Source organism: Vicugna pacos, chromosome 9, assembly GCF_048564905.1.
Source record: "Vicugna pacos chromosome 9, VicPac4, whole genome shotgun sequence".
Lineage (NCBI taxonomy): Eukaryota > Metazoa > Chordata > Mammalia > Artiodactyla > Camelidae > Vicugna > Vicugna pacos.
Window position 1 is genome coordinate 4,108,369 of NC_132995.1, and position 20,555 is coordinate 4,128,923.

The 20,555-nt window shown below is 40.6% G+C and overlaps 1 protein-coding gene across 1 annotated transcript in view; it reads right to left on the reverse strand.

The window, feature by feature from the left end:
• The window catches only part of LOC102534518 (uncharacterized), a 54,899-nt gene that overhangs the window by 12,807 nt on the left and 21,537 nt on the right, over positions 1 to 20,555 (reverse strand). Inside the window, 2 exon segments of the mRNA XM_072966378.1 lie at positions 8,639 to 8,937; positions 9,111 to 9,181. Coding sequence (XP_072822479.1) covers positions 8,639 to 8,937; positions 9,111 to 9,181 — 370 coding nt within the window.

Here is a 20,555-nt window from a genome sequence, read left to right on the forward strand (position 1 = left end):
GGAGGTACTGGGACTTGAACAAGGACCTCATGCATGCTAAGCACATGCTCTACCACTGAGTTATACCCTCCCTCAGAATTCTTCTTAAATATTAAGCACTACTGTAAATGCTTCATAAGCAAGAGCTTGTTATCAACACTGTAGCTCATTGGAGGGCGATCTGTTCCCATCTCACAGAAAAGTGTCAGACACATTCTCAGAAACTCAACTCAGATCAAACTACGAAATGACACAGTAAGCACGTGAACTAAGGTGGTTCAGCTCTTTAGCTGAAGATAAAGAAGCAAGAAGTTAAGTAATAGAGTATTAAAAGTACGTGGACAGAGGGTTCCCTGAGAAAACCTGGAAGAAGTTTAAGGTGAACAACATGGAAGGAGATAAAAGTTCAACAAAGACCTGGGCACACACACATTCACATAAAATGTTAGTAATCTTACTACTATTTAAACCATTAACAGGATAATGGAGAAAAAATTCAAGGGCAAGAATATACTGAAGATATAATTTCTATTGCAATATGATAAAATACATAGTTGTGAATTTATGATGTCTGTTATCAAAACCACAGACTTGCACATCCATGAACTAATGGACACACATGTAAACACACAGTTAACTGAAATGAGAGGGGTTCTCTTAGGATGTATTTTTGGACTAATTTTTCCATCGTTTTTATTTGCATACATTTCAGCATCATTAGGACAATGGAAAAATATCAACTGTACTAAATGGTACTAATGTGAAAAACACAGGATTCTTTTAACTCCAATCTCTAGAGAATCCCTATAGTCAAAAATATAAATACAATCTTACCCACTCAAATTTACATAGGTAGGTTTTAACAAATTAAAACAGTTTCTGTATTCCACTCATAAAACAGTGATTCAAATTAGAAAAGTTATTACTCTTATACATTAATTTAACAGATTATGAAAAAAATTATCTCAGTAGTAAAGTTAACAACTACTTGGAAAATTGAAAATCAGGACAAAAAAAATGTGGAAAAAATATATTGTCATTAAGCAACACCATATCACCAAACGTCATGATCAGAAGGAAACACTCAACCCAGGCCCTCTGAAATTACAGTGGAGGGAAGGGGGCTGGCCAGGGCCCCTGCCTTTCACCACCATACAGGGTGCCTGAGCGAGGAGCACGAGAGGAAGTAGCAGGAGGAGACACAGAGGGCGAGAGACACAGAGAGTGAGTCAGAGGGTTGGAACTCTCAACGTTCACAAATCTAAGGAGAAGGAAAGGAGAAAAGTAAAAGGATGGAAAAGATAGTCCATCTTCAACAGAATCAGGATAACTATATTATATCAGAAAAAATTAAGCAAAAACTTACACAAGGGACAAAAACCATTATATTTTGATAAAAGATTCAAATCACCAAGAAGATACAACAGTTGTAAGTATGTATACATCTAACATCAGAGCTCCCTCCAAAATGAAGCAAACGTTGACAGAAATAAACAGAGAAACAGACAGCAATACAATATCAACAAGAGTCCAATTCCCTAATTTTACCTATGCACGGAAATAAATAAAAAGGTTAATAAGGAAACAGACAACTTGTACACCACCAAAGGACACCTGCACCTGACACACATATATACAGAACACTCCACCCAACAGCAGAAAACACATGCTTCTCAAGCAAACGTGAAACATTCTCCATGACAGACCACATCGTAGGCCACAAAACAAACCTGAATAAATATTAAGAGACTCAGATCGTAAAAAGTATCTTCTCCAACTACAATGAAATGAAACTAGCAGGAAAAAGCAGAGGGGAAACAGGAAAATCTCCAAAACTTGGAAATCACACAGTTCATTCTTAAAGAAGCTCAAACAAGAAACTACAGGGAAACTGTAAAAATATATGAATGAAAATAAAAACACAACATATCATGGGGATGCGTATACAGCTCAGTGGTAGAGTGCCTGCTTACCGTGCACAAGGTCCTGGGTTCAATCCCATGTACCTCCTTTAAGAATAAATAAACAAACAAACAAGCAAACAAACCTAATTACTCCCCCCCCCCGAAAAACAACATATCAAAATGTATGAGATGCAGTCAACATTGTACTAAGAAAGAAGTCTACATTGCTAAATGTTTACAATAAAAAAAGGGAAAGATGCACACTCTACACTACTGTTCAAGGGAGTACTGAAAGTCCCAGAGATACTAGACAAAAAAAAAGAAAGTTATCCAAATTGAAAAAGCAAAATTCTCTTTTTTGTAGGTGACAGGGTTTTATATGTACAAAGCAAAAGGATTCCCTGAGAAAACTAATACTTTAAAGAAAAAAACTTAAGAAAAGTTGCAGCATAAAAAAATCATTAGGCAAAAACCAGCTGCATATCTATACACATTGAACAATGTCAAAAGAAAATAGGAAAAGACCCTACATAGTACAGCACCAAAAGGGACAGAATACTTAGGAAAGAAAGAGCCAAGCCTGGGGGAAGGTATAGCTGAGTCGTAGAGCGTGTGCTTAGCATGCACGAGGTCCTGGGTTCAATCCCCAGTACCTCCATTAAAATAAATAAATAAATAAGCCTAATTACCACCCCCACAAAAAACAAAACACACACATACATACATACATAATTAAATAGAAAGAAACTGCCAGTTAAAAAAAAAAGAGTAAAAAAATTTTAAAAGTGTACACTGAAAATTATTAAACGTGCCTAAAAGAAACACAAAGATATACAAATAAAAAGACACTCTGACCTGATGCTTTGGAAGACTTACTATTCTAAAAATGACCAAACTACCCAAAGTGTTCTGTATATTCAAAGTAATCCTTATCAAAATTTCATATGCAATTTTTGCAGTGAGAGAAAAAAAATCATGCCAAAATTCACAGGGAATCTCAAGGGACCACAAATAGCCAAAATAACTCTTGAAAAAGAGAGGAGACCAGCATTTTTAGATTTCAAAACATACTGCGAAGTAATCAAGACGAGGTACTACTAGAAAAGACCCAGACACCCAAATCAGTGGGGCAGAAGAGAACACAGGAAATCATCCTGTGAATACATGAAAAATGCAGAGGCAAGGGAGCCAAGAGGACACAAAGGGCAAAAGACAGTCTCAGTAACAAAGGGTGCTGAGACACTGGGTGTCTACCAGCAAAAGGATGGAGCTTGAACATCACCTGCACCAAAGGTAAAACCTCTGTCAAAGGATACAACCCACAGAATGAAAAGACAGTATCATGGAAACGCAAGTAATGAAAGAGATTTTTACCCAACTGTTGGGAATTAGGCTGATTTCATAGTTTAAATTCAATGATGGAATAAAACCCCTTCTATCACTGATATCGGTTTCTGAACTTTCCATTCCATTCCCAATCATTAAGATTTAAAGTCAGTAACTCACTCATTTAGCTTCAGTTCTCTTAGAAAAAGTCAGAACAAACTTCTCTTCATTGGTCTCTTTTCCAGATTTTACCAGGTATTGTGGACATTAACACCTGACTTCGAACTGCATCTTCTTCATCCTCGTTTACAGGGTGCGGACAGCGGACCCAGATAGACCCCTAAACTCTCCCTGCTGCCCAACAGCACTGACTCCGCATATCCAATCCACGGGGGTGAAGCCTGCCCAGGACGCCGCCCCCTGGAGCCTCAGGGAAGTCGGATATTAATTCACAGACTCTGAGCAAAGGCCCCAGGTGAGTGTGAATGCACAGGTGTCAGGCTGGATACTTCAGAATCATACAAGATTAGCGAGTCCGAAGAAGGGCATGTCAGGAAGGACAGGCTGAGAATCCAGTGAGAGTATGACTTTACCTGAGAAACAGCCATTCCTGACTCCTTTCCTTTCCTCTTCTTTTCAGAGCTTCTTCCTCAGGCAACAAGTCTTCAGAAGTCAGTCTTGAAGGTTGAAAACATGGTGTTCAATGCTGAGAATCAACACAGCCCTCCGTGTGCCACAACCACACACACAGGGGAGACCTCACCACGTGGAACAGACAGTCCCCTGCTGCCCACTGTCACTGGAGGGGCTCGGGACAGGACACTCCACACACAGACCAACAAGGGAGTTTCTCCATGCTTTCTTCAGATCTAGTTCTGCTCCTGGTGAGCCCCTCCCCTACACTGCAGCAGTGGGCACCTCAGCTGGACCCCACTAGCCTTCCAGTCATAGACCAGACCTCAATCAGTGCCCATGCAGAGCACAGCCCCTTCCCCCTCAGCCCAGATCCCAGCCCCCAGGAATGGGGGAAGTTCTAGGTCCATCCCCTAAGAACAAGGCACCTGTCCTCCTGCACCCAGAGCTCCCTGTGGCTTCAGCTCCAGCCATACTTCTAATACTGGAGCAAAATGTTTTTCTCTGCCTAAACCCACTGCCTTCAGTCCTCCTCAGGTACGACCATGAAAAATACCCAATTAAGCCAAGGCATATAACCCTCAGTCTCAGCAGCTGTGTCCCAGGGAACCTGAGCTAAGACACCATGACACCTCAACCCATGCAGTGAACCCCACAACTACCCATGAACCCCATTCCAGGGGCTCCAGCCTGAACTGAGACATCCTGTGCCCACAGTCCCACACGCCCCTGGAGCCCACAAGAGACAGGCGCACACACCGCTCACGAGGCTCATCCTGCCGCCCACACCGGCTGCCAGGTCCCTCCTGCACACCCCACAGGCTCCCCTCCACTTTCCCCATTTCTCCACCTCTCCTCCACGCACGCGTGGGAAACAGGGCAACAAGGGAAAGGACCTCTCAGCAAAGGCATCACGACAAGAACACACACAAGCTGCCACCCAGAGGACACCGGACATTCAGTATGAAGGTCAGGAAGTCGGCCCTGCTGGGAAAACTTAGCAGCAACTGGGCAAGTGATGGGGTCCAGTCACAAAGGCACTTTGTAGAGGATATCTTAGCTTTTTTTCGGGGGGGGGGGGGCTCCTTCATGCTGCCTTAGGCTCCAGACTTCTGCCCACCCTCAGCACAGTGAGATCACTATCCCTGACTGAGCAGATGCACTGCTGGAAGGCAAAGCTCCTGTCAATGGGTCCCTGGATGTGCACAGCCTGGAACACCTGGGGGCTACAGCACAGCAGTGACACAGCACACTTAACATGGGGACACCTCAGGACACTGCATGAGGACACCAGTTCTGCTGGGATTTTTGGGACACCTTGCATCTTTTGAGTCTTCTTTTGAGTAATTGCGTAGCACACAGGGTAAGGATCAACTAGGGTTGAAACGTCCAGAACAAATATGGCACCATCTGCATCATCTACCCTGTTCCCCTGGCCTCCCTTGAGGATTATTCAGCCCAACCCAGAGTCCCAGCATCTAATCACCTCCCCAGAGTGAGGTGCTGCAGCCATCCTGGGAGGCAGAGGAACACTGTCAGCCCTTCAATGTGGGAAGAATGGGAAAGGCTACAAATAATCCATGGAGAAGGGCTCTTCTGATGAAGGTGACTGGCACAGAGGTAATAGGACCTGGTGAATGTGACAGAGATTGTCAGGAGGTGCTGGGGACACAACCCTGGAGCCTAGACCTGATGGAGGACAAAGGGCCTGAGCCATGGAGATTTAAAGGGAAAAGATAAGAACAGGGACTCTGATCTGACACAGAAAAGGTGCTGGTGTCTGGGAACAGAGAAAAGGTGAATGTGACGGAGGCAGAGTGAACCTTGAGAACAAGGTGAGCTCCCAGGATGAGGTGGAGACACTGGCAGGGCTGGGAGGACGACACAGGGCTGTGGAGCCAATGAGGAGTCAGGATCTGGTCCTGAGGGCAAGTAAGAGCCAGCGGAGTTCTGAATGTCAGAACTGACATAAAAACTCTCCTCAAATTAGACTTACTGCAGAGGAATACATCTGACTATGGTCGCCTTTACTCTGAGCCTATCTTCTTGTCTCCATTCCAAAATGTCTAGTTTTCTTTTTTCATTCTAGGGGGAATGGGATCCATTTAAAATTCTAAACATAACTGGACACTCTCCAAGAAGAACTGCCACACACACACACACACCCAATTTGGCCAATCATTTCAGGGGTCAGGGTTGCTCAGACTGAGACTTTCTGGTCTAGACTCCCATCTCTGTATTACAAGTGGGCTCCCTGAGGCCCAGAGGGGAGCTCTTTCTGAGGAAATGCTGGGTGGAGTGAACAGAATCCAGTGTAACTGAATTCTGAAATGGGATCCTGAAGGGCCAGTGGGCAGTGTCTGTCCTTCTCATCCTTCCAAATTAAAACACCAGGACCATCTTTCATGAACCTGAGCAAAGGAAATGTTTCTTTCAAGGTCTACTCACACTGGTACCGTGCATTTAATTCTTCTTTTCCAGAAGATCACAGTAAAATTTTAAAAATTAAGAAGAATTGCAAAAATATAGCCATGGGTAAAGAAAACATCATTAGGGGTCAACTCAGAAATGAGCTCTGAGCAAAGTTCTTCATCGTGAACACACAGGCTCTGTCGGAAGAAGGTTCCAAGTCCATCCAGCCCATCGTCCACCATTTGCAAAGACTGTCAAGAGGGACCTGAGGGAACATCTTCATGTCATCTCACAGTTCACTATTTTCACACAACAAACAAGAGGGGGAAAACTGATTAGATCACCTGGTTAAACTAGGCTTTGACCATTAACATAAAAGATCATTGACATCTTTACCAAGTACTCATCAAAATAGTCTAAAATTATTTACCAGTTACCAAAGAACTTTTCTAATATATAAAGAGGGGAGAATCACTAAGGCGACAATAAATATGAATCAATAAAGAGAAAGCATTTGTGAATTATTTTTAACCTAAAAATTCTGGTGTTATAAAGTTTTTAAAATGGAAGATATATCATTTAGAAAAGAATTACATGACCTAAGGCCACCAAACTTATCTCAGAAGTTAATAATTAATTATCCAGAAGCAGAAATTGAATGTGCTAAGATTTATTCAAAACTACAAAAGAATTAAATGTAAAGAAAACAAAGAGAAAAAGGTAAATCCACTAAAAACAAAACAAAACCCCTTCAGTGGCTGGGTATAGCTCAGCGGTAGAGTGCTTAGCAAGCACAAAGTCCTGGGTTCAATCTCCAGTACCTCCATTTAAAAAAATTTTAAAAACAAGAACACTTTTAACGTTCCCTTTAAGAGGTATCATGTCAGGGCTGTCATTTTTTCCCCAGTCCTCTCCCCCATGACAGGAAAAGGGAATGGCCTGAACCACAACTAAGTCTAGTCACTGTCCCTCGGCTGAAGAGGGATTACAAATGGAAGTTATTTTATAATGCAAACAATTTCAAAATGCCCAAACCTTATGGAAACCAGTGCAATTCTCATCCTCACCTGTATAATTTAAGCAAACAAATTTCTTAAGAGTCTAAGGCCATAAATCAATAAATCACTAATTATCCACATCCAAACAACCCACTACTCATCTGGATCCAGTTTCCCCCTCTACCTGCACTATTATGTTTCCTTTTCATTCTGTTTACGTCTCCCTATTTCCTTCTCGGTCTCTTTTTGTTCCCCTCTACTCTCCTGCTGTGTCTGCCTTCCTCTCTATTTCTTCTCTTACTCCTGTCCCTTCCCACCCTGCAATTGCTTCCCCTCTTGTTCCTCCTTCCGCCTAAGCTTTCTCATTGTCCTAAATACCCCTGAATTTCTGCCTCCTCCCCCACCTCTGCTCTCCCTCCTCCTTCCGTTTGCACCTCTTCTATCCCGGTCACCCTCCCCACTCGCTGGCATCCCAGGTGGCTGTGCTCCTGCCTGCTCTCTCTCTTCGTCTGGTATTCTACTCATTAGCAGTCCTCTTTTCCTCTTCCAGGGTACCATGCTTTGAATGCTGAGGTCCCAACTCGTTTATCCTACCCGGCCGCTCTCTGTATGAAGTGCTCCACCTCCTACCGCTGACCCAGGGCCCCTCTCTCTAGGTTGCTCTCCAATCCATGGAGATCCTGTTGCTTTATTCACGTTTCTATTTTATGCACCTGCTCTTTTGAAGACTACATCTCTTTCGTTGACTGTCCCTTTACAAGTGACTCAGTCACTCTTTCTACAACGGTTCTCCTTCATTCCTTTCTCATTTGCACTTTTCCTATTTCTCTCTCATTCGCTCTTTCCTTTGCTATTTCTGATCCCCCTCATCCACGGATTTACAAGGATGGAGACAAAATAAGATGACCGCCTACCAGAAGAGACCATTTTCCAGCTGGGTTCAACTTGGGACGGAAGAATATTGGGTGTCACAGGGTAGCCAAGTCACCCACCCCAACGCAGGGTGGGGGAAGGGCTGACTACGAAAGGGAAGCCCGCGGAGCAGATGGACAGCCTTGAGGAGGACAGGAGGACAGAGGGGCTGGGAGGGAGGGGGTCTCAGGAGAGGCCGGGGTCCCCAGAATCCCGGGACCCAGGAGAGGACGCGGCCTCACGGGAGCGGGGCGGCCGGCGCTGCCCTCCAGGGACCGAGGGCGAGGCTGGGGGCGCGAGTCCACCTAGCGGAAGAGGACGTTACAAGGGGTGGGAGTGGGATGGCCGAGGTTAGAAAAGGATCAAAGAGGAAAAAGACACGAAAGGCAGTGGCTCCGCGACAGAAGGCAGAAAAGCCAACGGCAGGGACCAGCCTCCGAGCGGTTTCAAACCCAAAGGAAAGTGATACCCCACCTGGGACGGCGACTCTGGATTTACGTGGGTCGGAGGGCCGGTTGCTGGGGTTTTAGGTCCATAGAGACTCGCACACCCTGAGGACGGAGAAAGGGGGACCGCGCAGCACAGATTTACACTAGAAAGGGAAACAGACTGTTCAGCGTGACCTTCCATCCGCGCTCTCCTCTTCCGGTTCCGGAAGAATCTGGGCGCGCGGAGTCGGGGGCGGGACTTCCGGGGCGGACGCAACCCGCGAGGGGCGGGGCGAGCGAGTAAGTCTACGTCAGCGCAGGGGGCGGGGAGGGGGTGGTGCTTCCCTGTACCTGAAACTGCTCATTTTAGGTTAATTTCCACCAATTTTAAGGTAAAAGCTTACAGTGTGGACCAGTTATGTCGGAAATTAAGATGTATCCTAACAGGTTCAAGGCGGTTTCAATAAAAAGCAGTTATTGCCAGCAGGTGGCTCGCTTGTCCCGCTCGTGAGGCTCACGGAATTCAGTGGTTAGGAACGTGGGTCTGCAGGTGGTCGCTGTGGGGCGGTGGTGGATCCGGTAACATTTCCTGCAATTTGAATTAATTTAAGCAGTTTAAGGAAACGACAGATGGACTTCTCTCTGTATTACAAACTAGAATGAGAAATACAAAACTCTCTCTTGGTAGAATGGTCCATTTCAGACTGACACCGTACAGAAACGTTTTCCCTTGTGTTCCCTCTTCAACCAGCATTACAACTAAACTTGCTGTCAGTTCCCGAGATTCAGGGACAAAACCTGGGGTCTGAGATGGGAAGACTAAGGCATGTGATAATTTCTCTCACTAACCATTGCTTTAAAAAGAGTAATACATTTTTAAAAATTGATATAACTTGCATTATTCTTTCTTTTTGCTAAAGTGTTTTATTTGCGTTTAACACCAACTTTCCCCACTGTTTTATTGAGAGGTACTTGGCATACATCAGTGTAAGGTTAAGGTACAGCATAATATTCTGACTTACATATACTGAAATAATTACCACAGTAAGTTTAGTTAGCATCCATCATCCGATATACATAGAATAAAAAGAGAAACCACAGAAACAGGAAAAAATTTTTTCCTTTTATGAAATTTGCACTATTCTTTAAAATACTTTCTCTATACCCCACTTTTGGGATTTACTTTTAACTATCGCTCATAAAAACTTCTTTATGAAATTATACTTAAGGGTATAATTACTAAACACATTATAGTTTCAAACTGACTGTATATGTGTCTGTTATGGGGATAATTAGAAAGCTTCACTTTTAATTTTCAAACTGTAATATATTATATCTCTTCCCTTTGTTTTCTATTTCTGAAAGTTCTGTCAAGCATGGAAAGATAACAAAGCCTGTAAAATAAACTTCAGAAGACATTGGATTTTATTACCATATGAAGAATAATTAATTTGCAATATTAATAAGAGCATTTATTACTGTAATAGAGAAGAACAAATCTGAGTCCATATTAGATGCATTTCCTTTACTTTAACCTTTGTATTCTCTTGCTTGTTAATCACTAAAGGATTACCCAGGACATATTTCACAGAACTACAAAAAATCATAATAAAATTTATATGGAACCATCAAAGACCAAGAATTGCCAAAGCATTAACTGAAGAGAAAGAAAGAGGCTGGAGGAATAACTCTCCCAGACTTCAGACAATACTATAGAGCTACAGTCATCAAGACAGCATGGTATTGGTACAAAAACAGATATATAGACCAATGGAACAGAATAGAGAGCCCAGAAATGAACCCACAAACTTTTGGTCAACTCATCTTCGACAAAGGAGGCAAGAATATACAATGAAAAAAGACAATCTCTTCAGCAAATGGTGTTGGGAAAACAGCAGCATGTAAAACAATGAAGCTAGAACACTCCCTTACACCATATACAAAAATCAACTCAAGATGGATCAAAGACTTAAACATAAGATACAATAAACCTCCTAGAGGAAAAAACATAGGCAAAACATTATCTGACATACATCTCAAAAATTTTCTCCTAGAAGAAATAAAAGCAAGAATAAACAAATGGGACCTAATGAAACTTACAAGCTTCTGCACAGCAAAGGAAACCATAAGTGAAACAAAAAGACAACATACGAAATGGGAGAAAATTTTTGCAAATGAAACCGACAAAGGCTTGATCTCCAGAATATATAAGCAGCTCATAAGACTCAATAAGAAGAAAACAACCCAATCCAAAAATGGGTAGAAGACCTAAACAAGCAATTCTCCAAGGAAGATATACGAATGATCAAAAGGCACATGAAAAAATGCTCAATATCACTAATTATCAGAGAAATGCAAATCAAAACTACAATGAGGTATCACCTCACACCAGTCAGAATGGCCGTCATTCAAAAATCCAAAAATGACAAATGCTGGAGAGGCTGTGGAGAAAGGGGAACCCTCCTACACTGCTGGTGGGAATGCAGTTTGGTACAACCACTATGGAAAACAGTGTGGAGATTCCTCAAAAGACTAGGAATAGAGTTACCGTATGACCCAGGAATCCCGCTCCTGGGCTTATATCCAGAAGGAACCCTACTTCAGGATGACACCTGCACCCCAGTGTTCATAGCAGCACTATTTACAGTAGCCAAAACATGGAAACAGCCTAAATGTCCATCAACAGGTGACTGGATAAAGAAGATGTGGTGTATTTATACAATGGAATACTACTCAGCCATAAAAACTGACAACATAATGCCATTTGCAGCAACATGGATGCTCCTGGAGAATGTCATTCTAAGTGAAGTAAGCCAGAAAGAGAAAGAAAAATACCACATGAGATCGCTCATATGTGGAATCTAAGAAACAAAAACAAACAAACAAAAAACAAAGCATAAATACAGGACAGAAATAGACTCATAGACATGGAATACAGACTTGTGGTTGCCAGGGGGGCGGAGGGTGAGAAGGGATAGACTGGGATTTCAAAATTGTAGAATAGATAAACAAGATTATACTGTGTAGCACAGGGAAATATACACAAAATCTTATGGTAGCTCACAGAGAAAAAAATGTGACAATGAGTGTGTATATGTCTATGTATGACTGAAAAATTGTGCTGAACATTGGAATTTGACACATTGTAAAATGATTATAAATCAATAAAAAATGTTTAAAAAAAAAAAGATAAAGCCACAGCTCTCGCCCCGAAATTCACAGTCTAATAGGGGAAGAAAGACAAAAATGCAAGCATGTAAAACATAATGTGCTAAGTGTCATAATGAATAATGTAAAGATTTCTTTGGCTTGTCATACAATTTTCCTCAAAGCCTTTTAATACGTTTTAGTGAGAAAGGTAGATGTCTGGATATAAAATGTAGATGAAAACAGAAATAGCAAGCAAAATGGGAGAGAAGGGATTAAGAACATCAAGAAGAGGTCTTCTTCCCTGATTGGTGAATTATTTAATATGAGCCAGAGGAAAAACCTCCCCCAGAAGAACAAGTCCACAGACTGAAATAGGCAAGGAAACGCTGGCCTAGTGAGAAGATACTACTCTAGGAATCAAAGCTCCCAGGGTTAAAATCAGCTGCTATCAAACCAAGCAGTGAAGTAATCCTAAAAATCCATAAAAGGGTAGACACTAAACATTGAGAAGATTGGCAGAGAAGCGAGAGAGAGAGGGAGAGAGAGCGAGAATCCCAGAAAGATAAGTGTAATGGGATTCCATTGGTAAAATAAACCAAAAGTGATTTTAGACTACTAAGAATAAATAAATTTCTCTACAATTATCAGTTGAGAGCTCTTATAAGTGACATGCTAAAACTTTCCCTCTCCTCATTTTTCCAGGAAAATAGCAGGGCTGTCTCCAGCTCTTTTATGTGGCTGCTAGCTCAGTAGATACATAAAAAAAAAATCACTAAAGGGATGTTGCCTATAAGCTTAAGCTATACATAATGGCCCATCTCTGGGAATCCTGTCTCCCAAGTGTGGATAACAGAGCCGGTAAAATATTTAGTCTTCAGAAGACATTGGGATTTGTTTCCATCTAAAGAATAATTAAGCTGCAATATGTACAAGGGCATTTAGTAGCCAAGTTCATTCTCTTTAATACGAACCCTAAAGAAAGTGAAAATACACAGTGAAATACACAAGTTCATTTCAACCGGTAACATATTTATGGAAATGTATGTCAGAGAATATCTACTACAATGTATGTTTTATCACATCCCTACATGTGAAACATTTCATTCATAGCAACATGGGAATCCCTGGAAATATGACGATGTTTAGATAAAGAAATTAGCATATTTAAAATATTTTCAGGTAAAAGGAGCAGAATGTCCTGGTGTAACACAGATATGAATAAAAGAAGATTTATCACATTTTTTAAAAGATGTAGTGACTTGGATAAGTTTTGTTTACTTTTATTAGGTAGATGACTTTATATTTTACAATGTGTCTCACTAGCCATGTTGGTAGGAAGATTTTATGAACCTGTGAATGAAAAATGTTGCCTGACATATCAGCAAACAAAAGATGCTTTGACCATTAAGCCATCAGCCACTACCACTGCCCAGGACAGGGAACCTGAGGGAATTCAGGATGGAGAAGAACAGACTGACTTCAGCCAAGCCCTCACCAACTGCAGCCACCCCCAGTGGTGCACCCTCGGGGAACTCAGGATATGAAACAAAAGAATACTGGCCCTAGATAGCTAGCGTGCAGATCCAAGGAACGATTTCAATGAGCCGAGACGTTTGCACCTTCCCGTACACATAAAAGCACCCTGACAAGAGAGGGTTCATATCCTCTCTGCAGACAACGTAATGCATTGTTTCACTGGTATGCAGAAGCTTCCAAAAGATAAATCAATTTCACAAAAGATTTAAAAGAGTCCACACACCATGCAAACACAAATTGGATCTAACGTCTTTTGAATTCATATCTGAGACTTGGCTAAAAATTAAAGGGAAATACATATTTTCTGTTTGCATCTGTCTGCACTTTCATGTGTATCTCTATATATGTGTATATGTATCTTGTAGATGTGTTTTTTTTTTCCTCAGTTGGGATGGTATTGCTACAATTTGTAAAAGAACTCTACTCATTTGGCTTAAAAACAAACAAGCACTTATAGAAATTAAGGAAACTAAGGAAACCTAACCAAAATGCTATTCAAGTTCATGCAATGTGGGATTAAAGTTTAATAACTGAAAGCTAGCTTAAGGTTCTTGGTTCGATGAAAACACACATATCTTTGGAGTTACCAAAACTGAAAATAATGGCGGAGAGAGGGTACAGCTCAGTGGCTGAGCGCATGCTTAGCATGCACGAGGTCCTGGGTTCAATCTCCAGTATCTCTATCAAAAAATAGTAAAATAAAATGAAATGAAAACAATGGAGGCATATAATTTTTACGCTACCTAGATTTTTCAGTCAAAAAAGCTTATGTTGTCTCTGTCATAAAATTGCCAGCAAGCAAAATAACTCTGCATGATAAAATTTTTTGTGAGTAATCTAAACATTAATGTTGAAAACAACTGAATTCATTATATGTGTATGAGGTAAAGCGTTTAAGGTAAAGCTTTTGAATTGCTTTCCCAAATCTCTTCGGCAATGTAAAACCTTACACTTCTCCCAAGTTAAACTGAATGATGGGTAGTTATTAAATATCTAGATAATTTCCAAATAAGATAAAATACTAACACATTACTAAAAGTAGGTTCACCTATGTTTGGCTTCCTTTACACAGGAAATAAAGATAATTGAGTTTAACGTTAAAACAGCCTTGGTATAAAATTCAAATTTGGGTTTTCTGATAAATGAAAAATGATTGTTCTTTTAAAGGAAAATGTTTTTGACTACTGGTCTGATCCTAATAAGAGACTGTGAAAGGTTTTGCCTTACCTTTACATAAACTGGTTAGGAAAAAAATTGGGTTTTACTAAACTTATTTCCTACACTTCTTGTTTTCTTCAACAGGTCTATGATTCCTAAGTAAAACCTTTCAACACAGCAGAGCTAAGTATCCCTCACAACTCTATATCCTTTTGTATTTGTCTTTGAAATCTCGTATTGTTACTTTGAACAAATGGTTGAGTAAGTATCATTTCCTATATGAGTCAATGTACACAACCTTGTGGTATTTGTGACAACCTTCCCAAAAATCTGAATCTGACTGAAGACTTTTTGACTTTCAAATAACTCTAGGCTCTTCTAGATGACCCCTGGAATATCCTGAAGGATTTCTCTCTCACCTGGTACATGTGGAACTAATCAGGGTTATTTAATATGCTCCTGTTAATTGGAGCTCTGCCAAACTAAAAGAAAAAACAAAAACAACTAAACCTTTTAACCTTATATTTCTTATACATTAATAGAGGATTCCAAAATTGTATGAAACTCCTCAGATCCTAAGATGTCTTGATATAATATTACCAGTCATAGTTTTAAAAGATACGTTACAGAAATAAGTAGATTTGTTACTTAATCCCATTCTAGTTATCTCTCATTGGGTCTTTAATAATAAGCATTATCAAGACTTTTGTCATTTATGGGCAATTATGGCATTACTCTGATGCTTTTGCAAATCTGTTTCATCTTCAGAGGAATCACTGAAAGGACTCTAATCATCAATCTGAAATACAATTATCATAGGGATGAAGTCTAAGTGGGGAGGACAGGCGCTGAGGGAGGGTCCTGCGTGACTGTGAATGTACAGGTGTCAGGCAGGACGCTGCAGTCAGACAGGATTAGCGAGTCCAAAGAAGGGCATGTCAGGAAGGACAGACGGGGAATCCAGTGAGATTATGACTTTACCTGAGAAACAGCCATTCCTGACTTCTTTCCTTTCCTCTTCCTTCTTTTCAGAACTTCTTCCTCAAGCAACATTAGTCTTCAGAAGTCAATCTTGAAGGATGAAAACATGGTAGTCAATGCTGAGAATCAACACACCCCTCCCTGTGCCACAACCACACACACAGGGGAGACCTCACCATGTGGAACAGACAGTCCTCTGCTGCCCACTGTCACAGGAGGGACTCAGGATAGGAAACTCCACACAGACCAACAAGGGAGTTTCCCCACACTGTCCTCACATCACCCTCCCCTCCTGGTGAGCCCCTCCCCTACATGGCAGCAGTGGGTGCCTCAGCTAGACCTGACAGTCCCCTTCAGGTCACAGACCAGGCCCTGATCCATCCCCACGCAGAGCAGAGCCCCCCCCCCCCAGCCCAGATTCCAGACCTCAGGATGGGAGGACTGAGTCAGGATGCTCAGTGAGGGACCCAGACTGGAATCACCTGGGGCCCCTTAAATATCACTGAGGTTGGACCCCACACAGACTATATGAAAGGGACTGTCTGAGCCCTCCTACATTGCTGGTGGGAATGCAGTTCGGTGCAGCCACTGTAGAAAACAGTATGGAGATTCCTCAAAAGACTAGGAAAAGACTTACCATGTGACCCAGTAATCCTGCTACTGGGCATAAGGAACTCTACTTTAAAAAGACACTTGCACCCCAATGTTCATAGCACAGTATTTACAATAGCCAAGACATGGAAACAGCCTAAACGTCCACCGACAGAAGACTGGATAAACAAAATGTGGTATATTTATACAATGGAATACTACTCTGCCATAAAAAGCGACAACATGTCATTTGCAGCAAAATGGATGCTCCTGGAGAATGTCATTGTAAGTAAAGTAAGCCAGAAAGAGAAAGAAAAATGCCATGAGATCACTCATATGTGGAATCTAAAAAAAAAAACCAAAAAAACAGAACATAAATACAAAACAGAAACAGAGTCATAGACATAGAATACAAACTTGTGGTTGCCAAGGGGGCGGGGGGGGGCATGAAGGTACAGACTGGGAGTTCAAAGTCTGTAGATACTGACAGGCATATGCAGAATAGATATACAAGATTATACCATATAGCACAGGGAAATATATACAAGATCTTGTGGTAGCTCACAGCAAAAAAAAAAATGTGACAATGAATATATGTATGTTCATGTATAACTGAAAAATTGTGCTCTACACTGGAAACGGACACAACATTGTAAAATGACTATAACTCAATAAAATATGTTAAAAAAAAAAGAAAAAACAAAGAAAGAAAGGGACTCCTGGTCAGAGGATACAAAACAAGTATTTGCAGAATGTCTCAGCAATCTAACGTGAAGCCTGGGTTGAGCACCACTGATGAACAAATGGATAATGAAAGTGTGGGATATACATATAGAATGGACTATTACTCAGCCATAAGATAAAGAAATCTTGCCATTGGCAACAACATGGATGGATCTAGAAGGTATTAGGCTAAGTGAAAGAAGTGAGAAAAAGACAAATACCACATGGTTTCATTTCTATACAGAATCTTTTTAAAAAATGAAAAATATGGTGAAAACAGACTCACAGTAAAACTTGTGATTTTCAGAAAGGGGTAGTGGGGTGAGATAGGTGTAGAGGAACAAGAGGGTCACATGTCCAGTTGGACAATAAATAGGTCATGGCATGTAACATGCAGCATAAAAAATTTTGTTTGGGGACAGATGGCTACTAGACTTATTGTGCTGATCATTTCATAATGTATGTAAATATTACACCAGCAATGCTACACTGGAAACGTAATATTATGTATCACTTACATTTCAATTAAAAATAACAAGCGATTCCATTGTGGAGAGATACCGTATAAAACTAATCTATGTGGCAAAGCCTGTAACTAGAACTCACACCTCACTTGATATCAGAATATATATATTTTTGAGAGAAACCACAAAAAGTATATGGCAAAGCATATCGAAGTCTGAAGCCTTGTGGAACAACAGAATTCTTTATAGAGAGAAACTTAACAAATTTAATGAGTATGATCAACTGTATCAAAAATCTGCACCTTTGTGGTCATGAAAGAATTCACATAAGATGGAAATGTACAAATGTGTCAAGGACTTTAAGCATTAACCTCAGGATACACCACAACCAACTCACGCTAGACAGAAACATGACAAATGTAATGAAGGTGACAAATGTTCAAGCAATGCTCTCAGTGGACTTACACTAAGAAACTCATACTTTTGAAGATTAACCAAACTCTGATGTTAAATTCCAAACAGAATTAAGTGTTGAAATTCTTTAAAACTCATGAGATCGATACCTGTCAATGAGCAAGGACATCTGTGGAAAGATCTCATTATCTGCAGATTGTACAATGTTTTTATTGAATTAGTTGAGGTTTCTTGAAACGGACACATTCTTATTAGTGACCTCCAACCTGAATGCTGAAATTTGTTGATGTTATTCTTGCATTACCTGCTTTTCATTTATCGCCTTGACGCTCCCAGGGAAGGGGTGGGTAAGAGGAAAGGACCTACTTCATGAGGTGGGGTTTATTCAGATCCATGTGACTGGGAAAAACCAGGACACCCGTTTTAAGATGCAATATGGTCTAAATTCGAGAGCATGAGGAGTAACAGTACAGACATAAAACTATTATCCAAAATATCCTGCTTTCTGTGGTCAAGGCACCTCCTCTAGATTTGTTATGACTGAAGGCCACTGATTTTTTTTGTTTGTTTGTCTGAAGTACAGTAGGTTACAATATGTCAATTTCTGGTGTACAGCACAATGTCCCAGTCAGACATATGCATATATATATTCATTTTCATATACTTTTCCATTAAAGGTTATTATAAGATATTTAATATAGCTTCCTGTGCTATGCAGAAGAAACTTATTTTTATGTATAGTGGTTAATATTTGCAAATCTCAAACTCCCAAATGTATCCCTTCCCACCCTCTTTCCTCAGTCTTAACAATCTGAGGACCATTCCTGATGCTTATAGGAAAAAAATTTCTCTATCAGATGATCATGAAACAGAGCAGAACCGACACTGAAAGAAGGAGGTTTTCGTATGAGTACACGAAGGGTTAGCTGTGTGGTAGAAAAACTGGAGGGGAAAGATGGTTTCCCTCCCTTTTAAAAGGGAACAGCTGTTGCATATCAGTGATTCATGAAAATTTGTCTTATTTTTGGAAACTCAAGACCTAGTGTTATAGAGGACAGTCTAATGCAGAGAAAAGCAGGGTGCTTGGGAAGAATTCAAACGTGGCCACTGAAGCTGCATTTTGATAGCATTTTATTTAGAATGTACCACACTTCTCATCTGTAAGTTAATGAAAGGTAGTCTTTTCTGTAAAATCCTGAAGGAGTCACTAGCTTTCTATTGACCCAAGCATATTCCACCTTACTCTGCGCTTGATAATGATCACTAATTACACATGGTTAGGCTCTCCAGGTTGACTGGCAACTATAACAGTTTCTTTCCACGTTAGATTTAAAACAACTTACTATCCTGGAATCTATATTCATAATTTGCATTTGAGCTGTGAACTCCACAGTGTATCCCTCATTATTTCTGTGGCTGTAACGAAAATACCTTGGCAGCAAAACTTCAGACTCAAGCTCCCAAACACCTGCCTCTCCACGCCTGAGTATACACCACACTATTATATTTCTATGTGCCTTTTTAGGGCTGATATTAGACACATGGTTTGCATATTTACATGAAATACAGTGTAAATTACTGGTATAGGAATATAGTAATATCTGAAAAATATGAGGAAATAAAATTTCAGAAATAAGAATTAATATGACACAAACTTACCTTTTTGCTTGCAGCGCTCAGAGAAATAATTAGAAAAGATCAATGTTCAGAAGGGAGGGTATAGCTCAACTGGTAGAGTGCACGCCTAGCATGCACAAGGTCCTGGGTTCAATCCCCAGTATCTCCTCTAGAAATAAATAAATGAACCTAATTACCTCCTCTTTCAAATAAAAAAAAATGTTTAAGGAGGGGAAACATTAAAAAAAATCAATGTTCATGTATTTCCTCTAGGAATGAACAAACACAGTGGGATTGTTTGATAGAGGAACTAGAAATTTCACCTATTCACTCTCCAAGACATTTTTCATTAGTTTGCCCGTTTGCTTTTTCCGTTAGAAAAGGATGGAACCCACTCAAAGTTTAGTTTGGATGTCAGGTCTAATGACTGCACATACTGACATGTTAGGAGAATGTAACATTATGAGGCTTCCTGGGGCGAGCAGGGTAGACTTCCCAAGTTGGTCCAAAAATGGCTGGACAGAGCGGAGAATGGTGGTGGCACATGCTTGTGGTGCAAACCCACAACTAAAGGAAGGAGCCAAGGGAAGGAGTGCTCACGCTTTCTTATCAGCTTGCCCTGTGCACATGGGCAGAGGAGGAAGTTCGTAGTGAGTCTTAAAAGTGTCTGTGATCAGACCTCATGAATGCAGTCAGACTCTTCCATATAAAACTGAATGTTTACTCTTGAAACTCCTGACCTCTTGCTTAGGAGAGACCACGATTTTCCTCATGCTAATAATACACTCATTGTATTCCCGTTCCTCATGCACCCAGTTCCCACTGCATGATGTGACTGTTCGAAATACTTGTCAAATATTCTTTAGATGAATTGCCTAAGATATTCTCTCCACTTGTTTCATAAAAATTAATATGTGGAGGTGTTTATCAGATTATAAACATGAATCAAAAATTTCCAGAAGAGCCATTCTGAAAGACTATTAAATATCTTTTTGGGAGGGGGGAGGGTATAGCTCAAGTGGTAGAGCCCATACTTTGCACACACAAGGTCATGGGTTCGATCCCCAGTATCTCCTCTAAAAATAAATAAACCTAATTACCTCTTCCCCCCAAAATAGAAAAATTAACAAATAACACAATAAAATATTAAAAAATATTTTGGAGGAACTATATTCAATTCCTTGTAATGAGCCATAGTGAAAAAGAAACTGAAAAAATATATATGTATGTCAATGTATAACTAAATCACTCTGCTGTACACCTGAAACTAACATTGTAAATCGACTACACTTCAATAAAAAATAAGAATTGGAAAATAAAAATAAAAAA